General features: G+C 35.3%; 2 protein-coding genes across 3 annotated transcripts; one reads left to right on the top strand and one right to left on the bottom strand.

Annotated features, from left to right (window-relative positions):
* The first annotated feature begins 713 nt into the window (after nucleotides 1-713).
* LOC143544136 (sister chromatid cohesion 1 protein 4-like) lies at nucleotides 714-8,160 on the top strand. Of its 2 annotated transcripts, none has more exons than XM_077036294.1 (16): nucleotides 714-1,191; nucleotides 2,379-2,637; nucleotides 2,754-2,851; nucleotides 2,934-2,977; nucleotides 3,364-3,422; nucleotides 3,523-3,556; nucleotides 3,650-4,235; nucleotides 4,457-4,618; nucleotides 4,704-5,543; nucleotides 5,623-5,767; nucleotides 5,854-5,990; nucleotides 6,174-7,243; nucleotides 7,322-7,355; nucleotides 7,468-7,582; nucleotides 7,671-7,800; nucleotides 7,876-8,160. In XM_077036294.1, exons 1-16 carry the CDS (start codon nucleotides 1,068-1,070, stop codon nucleotides 7,972-7,974), a joined length of 3,936 nt encoding a protein of 1,311 aa, XP_076892409.1. In that variant the 5' UTR covers nucleotides 714-1,067; the 3' UTR covers nucleotides 7,975-8,160. The 2 variants fall into 2 exon arrangements, with proteins under 2 accessions (XP_076892409.1, XP_076892408.1); XM_077036293.1 differs by having other exon boundaries at nucleotides 3,520-3,556.
* A 490-nt stretch (nucleotides 8,161-8,650) lies between these two features.
* Nucleotides 8,651-12,020, bottom strand: LOC143544135 (uncharacterized). Its single transcript, XM_077036292.1, has 8 exons — nucleotides 11,905-12,020; nucleotides 11,468-11,491; nucleotides 10,396-10,501; nucleotides 10,220-10,288; nucleotides 9,633-10,126; nucleotides 9,289-9,550; nucleotides 9,009-9,217; nucleotides 8,651-8,921 (listed from the first exon to the last, which is right to left on the bottom strand). The coding sequence occupies exons 1-8, from the start codon at nucleotides 11,907-11,909 to the stop codon at nucleotides 8,855-8,857; spliced, it is 1,236 nt and encodes a 411-aa protein (XP_076892407.1). The 5' UTR covers nucleotides 11,910-12,020; the 3' UTR covers nucleotides 8,651-8,854.
* Nucleotides 12,021-13,664: the final 1,644 nt, after the last annotated feature.

Raw genomic sequence — 13,664 nt, 5'->3', positions numbered from 1 at the left:
CACAATTAAGTGCATTAAGTTATCAACTCAACTGACTAACTGAGCTGAATGTTACCCGAACTAATTAAGATTTTATAGCTAAAGGCTCGAAAGAAAACGAGATTAAATAAGACCGAGCACACATCGAAACTCATTTTAATAGATGTGGTTTAAGCCCAAACATTGCAACACTTACAAGCCATTGTTTGTATGCGGGACAATTTCATATATATCAATAGAAACTTTCTAAATCAATCATACCCAGATAGAAATTGATTGAACGTGAAACAAAACAAATACATATAATAAAAAGATTAAAACAATACTTGAAAAACGTCTGGTCATTACACATATAGGATGGAATGTTGGCACACTAACGCAACCACGTAAATTAACATCTGTTTCATCAACTATGAGTTCACATGCGAAATGAAATCCAAGCAAGCAAACCATAAAAGTAAAACCAAATGTTTTTGTTTTTATTAATAATAAATAATAAGACTTGTATGCAGTTATTACATGCATAGCCATCTCCACTTTGGTGGGATGGTAAAGGCTTTGGCCTTTGGGTGAGAGGTCCAGGGTTCGATCCCTGACAATGGCGGTTTAACCTAAATAGTAGGAGGAAAGCATTAACATTCAAAAAAAAAAAAAGTTATTACATGCATAGATATAGATATAATTACATGATGACACTCAAAATCAACTGTTCAAAGACAAACACACCCACTCTTTGACCATTATCATTTTCATTCTCTCTCTAAAAACTTACTTGCATTCAAAAACCCTCTAATTCCACTCCACACACGTATCTACAGCTCATATTAAGTAGCTCAAACCCATAATCTTGAAACTAATTGCATCAAGCTCTCATCTTTATCCCAAATCTAGGGTTTATATTGGTGGGTTTCCAAGGATCTGTACTGGGTACTTAAATTAGGTCAGTTTTTATTCATAAGAGTGTTGTTGGGAGGTTGTGAATCAATGATTATGTGGAGTTGGGGTCCTGATTGAACCTCTGAATAAACAAAGAATTTGGGGATTTTGAAGGAAGTGTAGACTAGGGTTTGTTCAGAAGGAAAGGAAGGATGTTTTATTCGCAGTTCATATTGGCGAAAAAGGGTCCGTTAGGGACGATATGGATCGCTGCACATTTGGAAAGGAAGCTTCGCAAGAATCAAGTTGCCGATACCGATATCGGCGTCTCTGTAGGTAATGATAATAATATATATTGTTTTTCTGTAGGAATTCTGCAAAAGTTAGTGACTTTATATCATTTTTCTTGTGTTTACATATTTAATTGGTGAGTTTGGCTTATTTATTGAGAGCTGCCTTAGTTTAGTTAGTACTGAATTAACTGCAATTTGTTGGCCTATAGTGTAAGAGAAACCAACCTTGATATTTGTTGTTCTTAGACGATAGTGTAAGTGGGGACTAAGTAGCTACAAATTCTTAGTTTTTGTTTTCTTGGTTTCCACTTTTTAGCCTTTTAGGAAAGATTTTGTAGATTCTTCTTTCCTTTTGGAAGATACCAAAAAACAGAAGAGTCAAAGCCCATTGATATATGACGATCGAAGATAGGAAAAATCATGACATAAAGATTCATCTTTTTACACTCAAGTTGCTCAGGCCTCGCCTGGGGCCTAGGCGCAAAGTGCAAAACAAGTTAGGGCCTAAGAAAAAAAAGCGCACTTGAATAAAAAAAAGTTAAAATGTATTATGTATTAGAAAAATAATGCTATTCTTCAAATAAAACAAACAAAAGCTGTTATATAACTTTTAATATCATGTAATTAGTGCCAAAAGTTCTAAACGAGTCAAGATTCAAATTTAATTCCAAAACTTGAACAACAAAATGTTCAAAGTAAAGCACAAAAGGTTCAAACACCAAAATTTTTAAAACATGAAAACCAGAAGTTCAAAAAGTAATGAATAGTAAAGGTTCAAATGGACATTGTTCTTGATCCGTCATCAATACCAATAGAGGTGTCGTCAACTTCAAGAAGCGAGGGTCTAGGAACTAGAAGCGCGTATATTCCTCGCCTGGAAAATGGGCCTAGGCGCAAGAAGTAAGGGCTTAATAATTATGCTGATGATCTATAACGACTGTTAAACCAAAGGTTTTATGCCCTTGATAGTGAATATATGGCGACTTTAGGATCTTGTGAATTCTGTGAAAGTAAGATGCTATAGATTTGGGGTCTGACAGACTGACATTTAATAATTTGCGAAGCACCAGACGTTTGAAGCTTACAGTTTGTAGGTTGGAAATCAAACGGTAGGAAATTAAACTTAAGCGGGTTCAGTGTCTTAACATGTAGCAAGCGTTTTAGTTTTCACATCCCGGATAACGAATTAAACTGCTTCACTTGTTAATTTATTATGATTGGTTTTGACAGATTCAATACTGTTTCCCGAGATGCCTATTACGCTGCGGTTGTCCAGTCATCTTTTGCTTGGTGTGGTTAGGATTTACTCAAAAAAGGTCAATTACCTTTTTGATGACTGCAGTGAGGCTTTGCTTAAAGTCAAACAAGCCTTTCGCTCGACTGCTGTTGACTTGCCTCCTGAAGAATCTACTGCTCCATATCACTCAATTACCTTGCCAGAGACCTTTGATCTAGATGATTTTGAGCTGCCAGACAGTGATCTGCAGGGGTTAGTTTGTCACCATATATCTTTTTAGGGGCTACACTTGTCAATTTTAATATAACACCTTAGCTACTCCTTTTCACTAATTTAGATGTTTGCTTGCTGATGTAAATAATCTACAGTAATTATGTTGATCAACACATCAGTTCAAAGGACCAAATCACACTACAAGATACTATGGAGGGTGTTATTTACTCTACATCTAAATTTGGACTTGATGGTTGGTATCTGTGTTCATTAATAAGAGATCTGTTTAAGTTTATTTGCAATTCTTATTCTTTAGTTCATTACATTGTTTACAGAAAGATTCGGTGATGGTGATACATCCGGTTTGGACCTTGACGAGGTAAATATCTGTAATTATATGAAATTACCCTCATACCCTGCGATTTAGGGCTGGCAATTGGGTACCTGTTTAATACACGATAAGACCTATTTAGCAAAAAAGTACACTATGAAATTTTATACTTTTTAAAAAATAGTTATAATTAGGATGCTAGGGTTCATTATTTATCCTTCTTGATACTTAAAAACATATAACCGCTACACTCAAACCGCCAAAGCCAAGTGTTAAACGTGTCGTTTTCACGTTTGATACTTGTATTAATCGCGTCATCTCTAACCTGTTAAACACGATAAGACACAATTTGCCAGCCCTACCTGCGATATTGGGAGCATGGAATATCATTTATCAATTAAAAGTACTGAAATTTTGAAACTTGGTGGAAACAGGAACTATTGGTTGAGAAGGCTGCAACTCCTGAACTTGCTGCCGGTGCATCAAATTCAGAGTATGATCTTTCTCTCTCTTTCTTTTAATATATATTATTTCTTCTACTTTTGGCATCATAGTCTCATGTTTTAACATAAATACACCCTTAAATGTAGCAGTCATCCTCAGTCATCTGGTGGCATTGGAAATGAGGTTGATAACAGAACTTAGAATTTATTATTTCCATTTAACCTTTTGATTTTGAAATTCTCAACCTCACATAAAATATGTTGGTTTTGGTATCAGCATTTGGATGATTCTGATGGTGATAATGAACCAGTTGACTATGCCCAAGGTCCAAGTACACCGGGACTATGGGAAGAACCAAATTTACCCAACGTTCACGAAACTTCTGCATGTGATGATCATCATGAACCAGAAAATCATGCCAAAACCGAATCTGTAGTGAAGGAGAATTTAGAAAATGTTTTCCCACGTGAACATCATAATCTATTTGAGTCGCATGCGAAATCACCACCTCACGTTGCGGAGACCGGGCATCATGATCTTGGTTCAACACCTTTTACAGAATTACTTCCAACTCAAACTGTGTCTAAAGAACCTACCAATGTGGATGCTTTACTAAAGCAACATGTCAGTGACAAGCCCCCTGGATTTCAGATTGTGAATGATAAAGATCAAAATCAGCATGCCAGTGACATGCCCCCGGGATTTCAGACTGCCAATGCTAACCATCAAAATCAACATGCCAGTGACATGCCCCCGGGATTTCCGACTGCCAATGATAACCATCAAAATCAACATGTCAGTGACATGCCCCCTGGATTTCAGAGTGCCAATGATAACCATCAAAACTTTGTAAAACATCAAGGTATGTTCATACGTTTTGTACATAAGTTATTTAAAACAAATCATCTTAAGTTTCCATATTATTGCAGGAAATCAGGACACTGGAGTTCAGACTACCAACGATAATCATGGAAATTTTATAGAATATCGAGGCATGTTATTCGTAGTTTAATTAGACCCCACTAGCTAGCTGCTTTAATAAAGTTGTTTTGGAGTATCATTATTTTCCTTCTATTTATGCAGGAAATCAGGAGAATACATTTCATCTAACCACTGAATTGGAATCAAGCATTGATAAAGTCAATCATGTTGGTACTCCGCTTCTGTTTTCTCATGACAGCATGCCAGATTCTAACCTTCCTAGTCTTAGGCCATGCAATACTTTCCCCAACCATGATTCCAATGGTAAGAATGCAAATTAAGAATTTGGTATTAATCTTCCTAGTGTCCTCAAATTAACATCAGATGTGCGATTATTTTCCAGTTGAAGGATCGCATGCAACTGAAGCATTGAATAGAAACTTCCAAGAAGTTCATCATGCCCAATTTGATCAGAACCATCATGTTCGGGTGGATAATGTAATTCAAGTAGAAAACATCATCAACAGCTACTCTAATGACTTTTCTACCCCTGTAACTCAAAGGGAGCCTCAAGTAGAAAACTTCAATAGCTATGCTAATGACTTACCTGCACCTGAGAAGCGGCTCTCTTTACCGCATTGGCTTTCAGAAGTACCCAAAAGCTTTGTACCCGAAACTACACCAATTGAGAAAGACATAACAACGGGAACAAAACGCAGTTTCACTGAAAGCTCAATAACTGATCAAAGTCTGAATTTAAATGAATCTTCAGGTTTCTACTCCACAAACACGACGACCCCGAGTCTAAATATGAATCAATCTTCGGGGTTTTTCACTACCAATACAACTGCCCCGGGTATAAATTTAATTCAGTCTTCTGGTTTCTTCCCCACAAATATGACTGCACCGTCGGGTTTCTTTACCACAAATACTACAGCCCCAAGTATAAATTTGAATCAATTTTCAAGTTTTTTCTCCACAAATACGACTGCTCAGAGTTCAGATTTAAATCAACCTTCGGGTTTTCTCACCACAAATACAAGTGCTCAGAGTCTAAATTTAAATCATTCAGGTTTTTTCACCACAAATACGACTGCTCAGAGTTCAAATTTAAATCAACCTTCGGGTTTTCACACCACAAATACAAGTGCTCAGAGTTTAAATTTTAATCAGTCGTCAGGTCCATTCACCATAAATACGAGTGGACAATCTGTTGTGAATGATGATGATTTGTTGTCTTCAATATTAGGTAAACATGCCATTCTTTTTTTTTAAAATAAAAATTTCCAGTTGATTTCTTAAATGATGATGATTCGTTTTGTATACAGTTGGAAGGAAATCTTCAATATTAAAAATGAAACCAAGTCCTCCTGTTGCGACACAATCTACAAAACGTAGACGAGCTACCGCACCCAAAACTGGTGTTCCAAAAAGGAAGGTGGTCATGGATGATAACATGTTTTTGCATGGCGAGTATGTTCCATTTCATTCTTTGTTTTTTTATTATTAATTTGTTGTCTGCGAACACTTACAAGGTTAATTTCTCTTTGCTCAAACAGCACAATCCGTCAGCAATTGACAAACACGGAGGACATTCGGCGATTAAGAAAGAAAGCTCCTTGCACTCGTTCTGAAATTTCAATGCTGGAGAAACAGTTCTTGGAAGATGAAATTTTTAGTGAACCTATATTGACCAGTGAGTTTGTTCATTTGCAGAAAACTTATACTGATTTATTTATTTATATTTTATACTTTATAGATTGTTTTAGATACCATTGTTGAGTGATATACATTTTGCTCTAAATTAATTGTGTTTTACCATATCTTAACATTTAGAATAATATTAGAAATGCTTGACTGACAATGCCTTATTTTACAGGGGTGTCCACCAAATTGGCTTCTTTACACAATCAGTTATATAATCTAAGTAAAATTGTTGTCTCCCGTGATGATGCTTCTTTACAAGACCCAAAATCAGTTTCTCAGAATCATGAAAAGAACACACAAATGGAAGTTGGGCCAACTGTTCCTAAAGAAAATGTCAACTTTGACCCTGTTGCACAGCCATTTGACCATGTTCCTAAAGAAAATGTCAACTTTGACCATGCTGCACAGCCGATTGATCCTGTTCCTAAAGAATATGTCACCTTTGACCCTGTTGCACGGCCGGTTGATCCTGTTCCCAAAGAAAATGCCAATTTTACCTCTGTTGCACAGCTGGTTGAGTTTCCTACGGTGACAGACAACCGCACATATGATAACACTGCAGTCAATTCAGATTATTATGGAAGTCAACCACCACAGATGGCTGCAACTGAACATGTGACAGAACCAGAACCCTTCAATTCGGCACATGATCTTTTTGGGGAGAGAACTGCAATGGAAATTGATCCAAAAAGCTTTCCGGATGCTGATGTTGGAGTTTCTGTTATGCACGCTGAGGTTGAACCACCAACACATGCTGATGTGGTCCCGAGTGATACTTTTGACATGTCGACAGCAGTGACCGAGGTTCAGGTGGATGCTACTCTGCAAACCGATGATCCAGGTGTTAATTCAACTGAAAAAGTGGAATTACAATATGTTGACATGGATGCAAACAGCTTTAAGCCTCTTGAAAGTAACATAACAGCTTCTGAAACCAACGTTGATGTTGCTCCTGTTAATGAAGTATCAGAAGAAAAACATGATCAAGAAGGCATTGAATGTAGGAAAAATGAAGAAGAGATTGTACATGATGATGCAGCCTTAACTTCAAATGTTGAGTCTGGTATTCATAATTCGGTTTACAATGGTATATTTGGTGAAGATTTTGGAACAGGTGCAGCAAATGATACGGAAACCAATCTAGTTTTGGAAAATGCTTTGTTGGATGAAAGAGAAAAACCAGGTCAGACTACTGAAATGAATGTTGAAGATATTCCCACCGATAACAGGGTTGATGATGATGTAAGTTAAATTCTAGTTTTTACATTGTTATAAAATAATGATTAATACCAAATTCTTATTTTGCATTCTTTTGCGCAGGAGTTCACTCATCCTGCAGTTGAAAATAATACAGGTTTGCATTCTTGCTAACGTTACACTCTTAATACATTGTGACATTAAAATGAATAAAAATGTATCTGTATATATTGCATTATCATTATTTGAACGGGTGGTTTCTTGTTCAGATTTTTTGAATTTTGATGATGATGATGATGGCGGGGCGGATGCTGGTGCTGATTACGGGACTGATGTGGAAGCCACACGGGTTATTGACAACAGTGGATGGTCTATCCGTACAAAGTACGTATACACACATGTTATTCTTAAGCAAAGTTGTTAATGAAGTTACTGTTTTTACACTTTGTTGACAACTTAAATTGGTGGTTAGGGCTGTTGCAAAATACCTCCAAATTATGTTTGACAAGGAAGGAGAGCGCGGAAGGAACATGGTGTCTATAAACAATCTGCTCGTTGGCAAAACACGCAAGGAAGCTTCAAGAATGTTCTTTGAAACATTGGTAAATTTTATGATATTCAACACGTATACTTAACTGGTTATCATTTTGCTTGTATTAATACGATGCATTTTACAGGTTCTGAAGACCAAGGATTACATCCATGTAGAGCAGACAGATCCATTTGAAACTATAAATGTTTTCCCGCGATCAAAGCTTTTGAAATCAGACTTTTAGTGGACATTTACTAATACAACCGAAGCTGGAGGGTCATTGTTAGAAGATATCTGTGTCTTGTCTGTTTGTTTGTTACCAGGTCAAGTAAAGTAGTTATTTTGGTAGTTACTTTTAACCACGGGTTGGTTGTTAGAACCTATGTATTAATAATTATATGTATATACGTATATAGCATTAATCGACATGCTAATTACCAGTCCTATTATTATTCTGTGATATATTTTATCAAGCCAATCTTGGATTACTTATCATTAATCATTTATCTATTCATGAGCTGAGCTTGATCTCTCTATGTTTAAACGAGTTGAGATTGAGTTTTATTGAGGCTTGGCTCGGTAGTTTATACCCCTAGGCAGTAATTATTGTTTATGGTAAATGATAAAAGTAAATACTGTAATCAATCAAACAAATAAATAAATAAGTTATAAGCAGTTGTATAAAATTTTATAAAATAGAAATTAAAATAAAGTTAACCTTTTCGTCCTTCAGATAATTTACTCATGGCCTACCATTAGGCGGTTGACCAACTTAAACTAGTTGACAAGTTTCCAAATTAAAGCTTATTTAATAACCTAAAATTTTGCAAAAAAGCCAATATCAATAATATCTAGTTTTTGTTCACTGGTGCTTGTTTAAGACACCAGTAATCAACTAAAAACAACTCACCACAAGATGGTGAAGACACAACCAAAGTTATGCATATGCTCCAATAGGATTAGTCAACAAACATCAATTATTAAAATCAATCCAAGCAACCATACACTTTTTGACAAATGACAGAAACTAAAACAAGATTGAAAGTACAGACAGAAAATCTAAGGTTTTTGACACACTGATTATGGAGAAAACATAAGATAGGCAAATACAAGACTGACTCTGTTTATTCCTCCTCTTCTGCCTCTTCCAGCCACTTCACAAATGGCTCCAATGCCTTCACAAAGCTTTGCCTGCAGTCACCATTATCACACAGCAATATAACATGCATTCAACATTAAAGGGTTTAAAAGATAACTATGCATAAATCTATATATTACCTTCCTTTCGGGTTGGTTCCTTTACGGAACCAATGAAGTATAGTGTCTTCAGCAAGAACATCTTGATCATAAAGTGACCTCACAATTTCAGGGAACAGTTTCATTAACTTTGTATCTTCATAACATTGAACTTGAACCTTGTAAAGCAGTTCTAGCTCAAGCTTTCCGCTTGTGCAGAATGTGTTGAGTAACTTTGCCCATTGTTTCACCTGCACAAACAAATCACCAAATTAAAACCCACACAACTGCTTTTATAATGCAAGATATCGTTATAGTTTACCTGTCGGAGAGCAGAGTTAACATTCTGTTGTTGGTTCTTCCCTGACCACTGAACAGCATCCATCAAAACATCCCAAAGAATCCTCACAACCTCGATTTCTGGCAATTTAGCATCTTTAACATGTTGCTTCACAGTTTCTATCACTTCAGAGAGCTCAGCTTCCTCCGATATCTGAGTTGTTAATGCAGATTTCATTTCTTTCACCTTCACCTCAAAGTTCTTCTTGTCGTTATGTTCAACCAAAGAGGCCATTCCTGCCTTGCTGCAGTTTCAACATTACAAATAAAATTAAATTTTTTCTTTTTTTTTAAAAAAAATTAAGAGTTTAATAAATAATAACTTACGTGAAATGCTCAGAAAAAGCTTCAGCAGATCGTTTCCCAGACGGAAAGAAATCAAGCAAATTGTCTTCCATTTTGCCACGTTTCAAGATGGAAATAAGATCATCAAGGGAATTATCAATCAGATATTCCTTGAAGAAATCAGTAATAAAAGTAAGAACCAGCCCTTTGCCAACTAGGTTATCCTTAAGAAGCGGCTGGAAGACGGTCTCTGGTGGCAGACCAGACAACTTTTGGGAAAAGGCGAGTGCTGTAAAAATTGCCAGCTTAACTCGTTCATTTTCCTCAAAGAACTCAAGCGACTGAAGAAACCTTCGCATGACATTTTCAAGATTTTTTATTAAGAAAGGCCTTCGCCTCAAAATCTTCTGAATGTAGATTACAGATGGCAAAATCAGTTCACGTTTCGCCTCACAGTCTAACACAGAGTACGGGTGACGCTCCCCCTCATCAGGCTTAGTTGTTCCAGGTTGAGTACGCCCTCCAGTAAACACAACCTGATGAAAAGCAGTAAAAAACAAGTTCAATTTATAATTAAAAAACATGAGTCAATGAGACTAAAAATGAAGAAATGAAGTTAAGATACTTGCCTCAAAGAAGGTGTCACCATATCTGCTAAAGTTAAGGTCTGAAGATTCAATGCTCTTAGCAATTAGTTCCTGCAATTGAATAGGTGTTGGATAAGTGTAAAAAGTATTAACTGAAAAAAAATCATGAAACCAGATAATAAAGTTGATTGCTTTATTTTAGTAGTTTAGTGTAATACCAGATCACCAGCATTATCCAAGTAAATCTGGACCACTGCATCCGCAAATGCTGCAGGGTCCAGAGGGGCTGCAATATTCCGTTTGCGGGTCTTGATCCGCTGTCCACTATAAGTACACATAAATATGATTGAATAACAAAGAACATAAAGGTTGAAGTGTTTGTTTGTAATGATGCATGCAAGGAAACATAAAGATTGTGCAGTTTAAACTTAATATATTTGCATAGCCGGAATGATGGATGCAAGAAAACATAAAAATATATACTCTGCAGTTAAAAAAACCAAGTATATTTGCATAGCCATATGGTTTAAATCTTGTGCGGTAAAAAAACAAAGATATATTCTTGTGCAGTAAAATAAACAACCTCCAAATCTATGTGCTATCATGCCAACGATAGATAACTATATTTGGTCCTATGAACAACAGGTCCACTACTAAATCAGGGAGTGAACTTTAGCTTTTAAGTTGTAACACTTTAACTAGAATCTGACAAAAAAAATGGTAAAGTGAACACTTTGCTCTGGACAAGATCAAATGTTCTACATGTGATCTTAATTGTTGCATTTTTTCTGAAATTTTTATCTCAAAAAAAAAAATTAACAAAAAGCATTATGCATTTGCTTTTCAATTCCATTATTTAAGAGTGTCCAATATTTCTTTAAATTAAAGAGTATCAAAGCTAAAACCATAAATTGATTTACAAAGTAGAAATAACTTTTACAGCTCCCAAATCATGGTACTAAAGATTGCATCTTGTTTAGGAAAATTAAACAATAACTTGACCCAAAAAGATTAGTCAAATTCTGAATAAAAACAAAGATAACTAAACAAAAGTTACCAACAATAGGACCACATAGAGTGGAATATTATGCATAAGGGAGGAAAGCCAAAATCACATTAAACACAATAAAAAAAGCCAAGTCTTTATCAACCCATAACATGAACCAACACAAAAAATCACTGAACTTGTTTTAATCAGGTTAAATACCACATCAAATAAACCAAAAAAAATTAATAATAATAATAATACATTTTTTAATGAAAAATCATAATTAAAGCATTAACACTTACCCTAGAGTGGGCTTCTCCTTCGAGCTGCAAAAACACAAAACCAAATATCAAATTAGATCCAAAATAAAAAATTAAAAAAAATTAAAAATTAAAAAAAAAATAAAAAAGTTTGATATAAAAGAATCAAGAAAGTTATCATATGATCAACCAGCCGTCTAAATTTATAAAAAAATTCAAACTTTTATACAAATACACACACACAAAATCGAATCTACGAAACCCTAATTTTCGTTTCCACCCAAATCAATCACCAAAAATCAAAAAGCTTTGATCTTTTTTCAAAAAGATTGAAACCCATCATCAAAAATCAAGAAAGCTTCAATCTTTTTGAAAAAAAATTGAAACCCATCACCAAAAATCAAGAAAACTTCAATATTTTATCAAAAAAAATTGAAACCCAGATCTGAAATATTATAAAAGATTAAAAGAAACAATACCTCATAAACCAAGTCGGAGTTTGATCGGAGAACAGGCGAGTCTCCGGCGAATATGAATCGGAAAACGGTGGGAGAAATTAGAGAGAAAGAATGAAGATATTTATTTGGAGTTACAAACAAAAGTACAATAATATTTGTTTCACTTTATTTTTGTTTCTTTATTTATTCTTTTTTATTTATGTGCATCATTATGTTTTTTAGGTCGGTCAATGATTTACTTTTTCTTTTCTTTTTTACCGTGATTTTAGCTAATGGGTTAAAACCGTTTTACTGTTTTAGGGAATGTGTCAAAAATATGTGCACACATTTAAAATGTTGGTAAAATGATCACATCTGTTTTAAAACTTACTTATTAGTAAGTAGTGATCAAGTTGTAAACGTGTTAATTGGGTTAGTAGTGTACATCCGGCCCATTGCACCACCAATATTGTCCGCTCTGCCCACGAAGAGCTCACAGATTTGTTTTTGGTTGCCCAAAACGCATTGGTGATTGAAGAGGCAGGACATTACTTATGAACCAGTGATCTCTCTTGTCCACGGCCGATGTGGGATAGCCTAAGAGTGGGACGATGTTGTGTTTGCTAAGGGTGTTACAAGTAGAATGTGGAAAATGGGTTAAATGGTTTAGACAAATCTACGAGAACATGAAGGGATTAATTTACCAAGTTGGTTTGATCATGGCTCTTTTGTTAAATGGGTTTATATGGACACACCCGTTAGTTCATCTTCAGCAGTATTCTTTGTCATTATCTTAACGTGTTTCTATACCATAAGTATATGCTATCTAATCAACAAGTATACCTTGTAGCATATTTCACTCCTCCAATTCCTTATTGCAATGGCTTTATATTGCCCTTGTATTTCTTGTAATTGCATAACGGTTGAATATATGTGACATGTTAGACCCAAAACGTAATTATCTTTGTGTCTTGTTTCAGACATCTTAGAAATTGTCGCCCTATAGATTTTTATTTTTAACATATATTTTGTTTTATTACACAGTTCACAATAAACAAGTAGGTGACCCATGAATGCTAGCTAGAACTCAACGACGTCTTCGAAAATGCAAATGACGTATACATAAAAACAAAAAAATATGAAACGTATTTAAAAATAGGGCGTGAATAGCGGTGTTACCATAGAACGACTACCACCACGCCTTCATCAAAATGGGGTGTGTATAGTGGAATAGTTAAATGCTAATACCAACCATTACACAATTATAAACATCCTCCAACAACCAGATTAACATTCATTCAGTCCTCACTTATTACTCTCACATACAGTGTACTTACTTTTACGCCAGAGTTGGTCACGGGATACCCCCCCCCCCCCAAACAAATATCCTATGGCAAGGCTCTCAGTATTGTTCATTTTAGTAGGTTTAGGTTTGAAGACTCTCTCACCGCTCAACTTTCTTTACAATTATCCGGAGGCCCCTCGACTCCCGTTATAACATATCTTATTTTCTTTTAATGATTTAACTCATACACCAGCTAATGCTAGTTTTAAACATTATACACATTTGTCTATCATGAGACTTGAGTGCTCAATTTCTTGAGGAGTAACACCACTATATACACACACACCTTAATACCCTTTTACTGAAAAAATGTTAGCTCTAATCCACATAGCATATTTTGATATAAGTTTTACTTTTTAAAGCTATGAACTCTAATCTCCTAAAAGATATAGAAACTTAGTTGCCAAATAAATATATACCGTGTTAGTAAAGTTCAAAATAAACATGGAAAGGTGGC

The sequence above is a fragment of the Bidens hawaiensis genome, unplaced genomic scaffold, assembly GCF_021521415.1.
Source record: "Bidens hawaiensis isolate Kalapana, Puna unplaced genomic scaffold, B.hawaiensis_p1.1 tig00013428_1, whole genome shotgun sequence".
NCBI lineage: Eukaryota > Viridiplantae > Streptophyta > Magnoliopsida > Asterales > Asteraceae > Bidens > Bidens hawaiensis.
The sequence above is the reverse complement of the archived record's forward strand: the minus strand, read 5'-3'. Positions and strand labels throughout refer to the sequence as shown.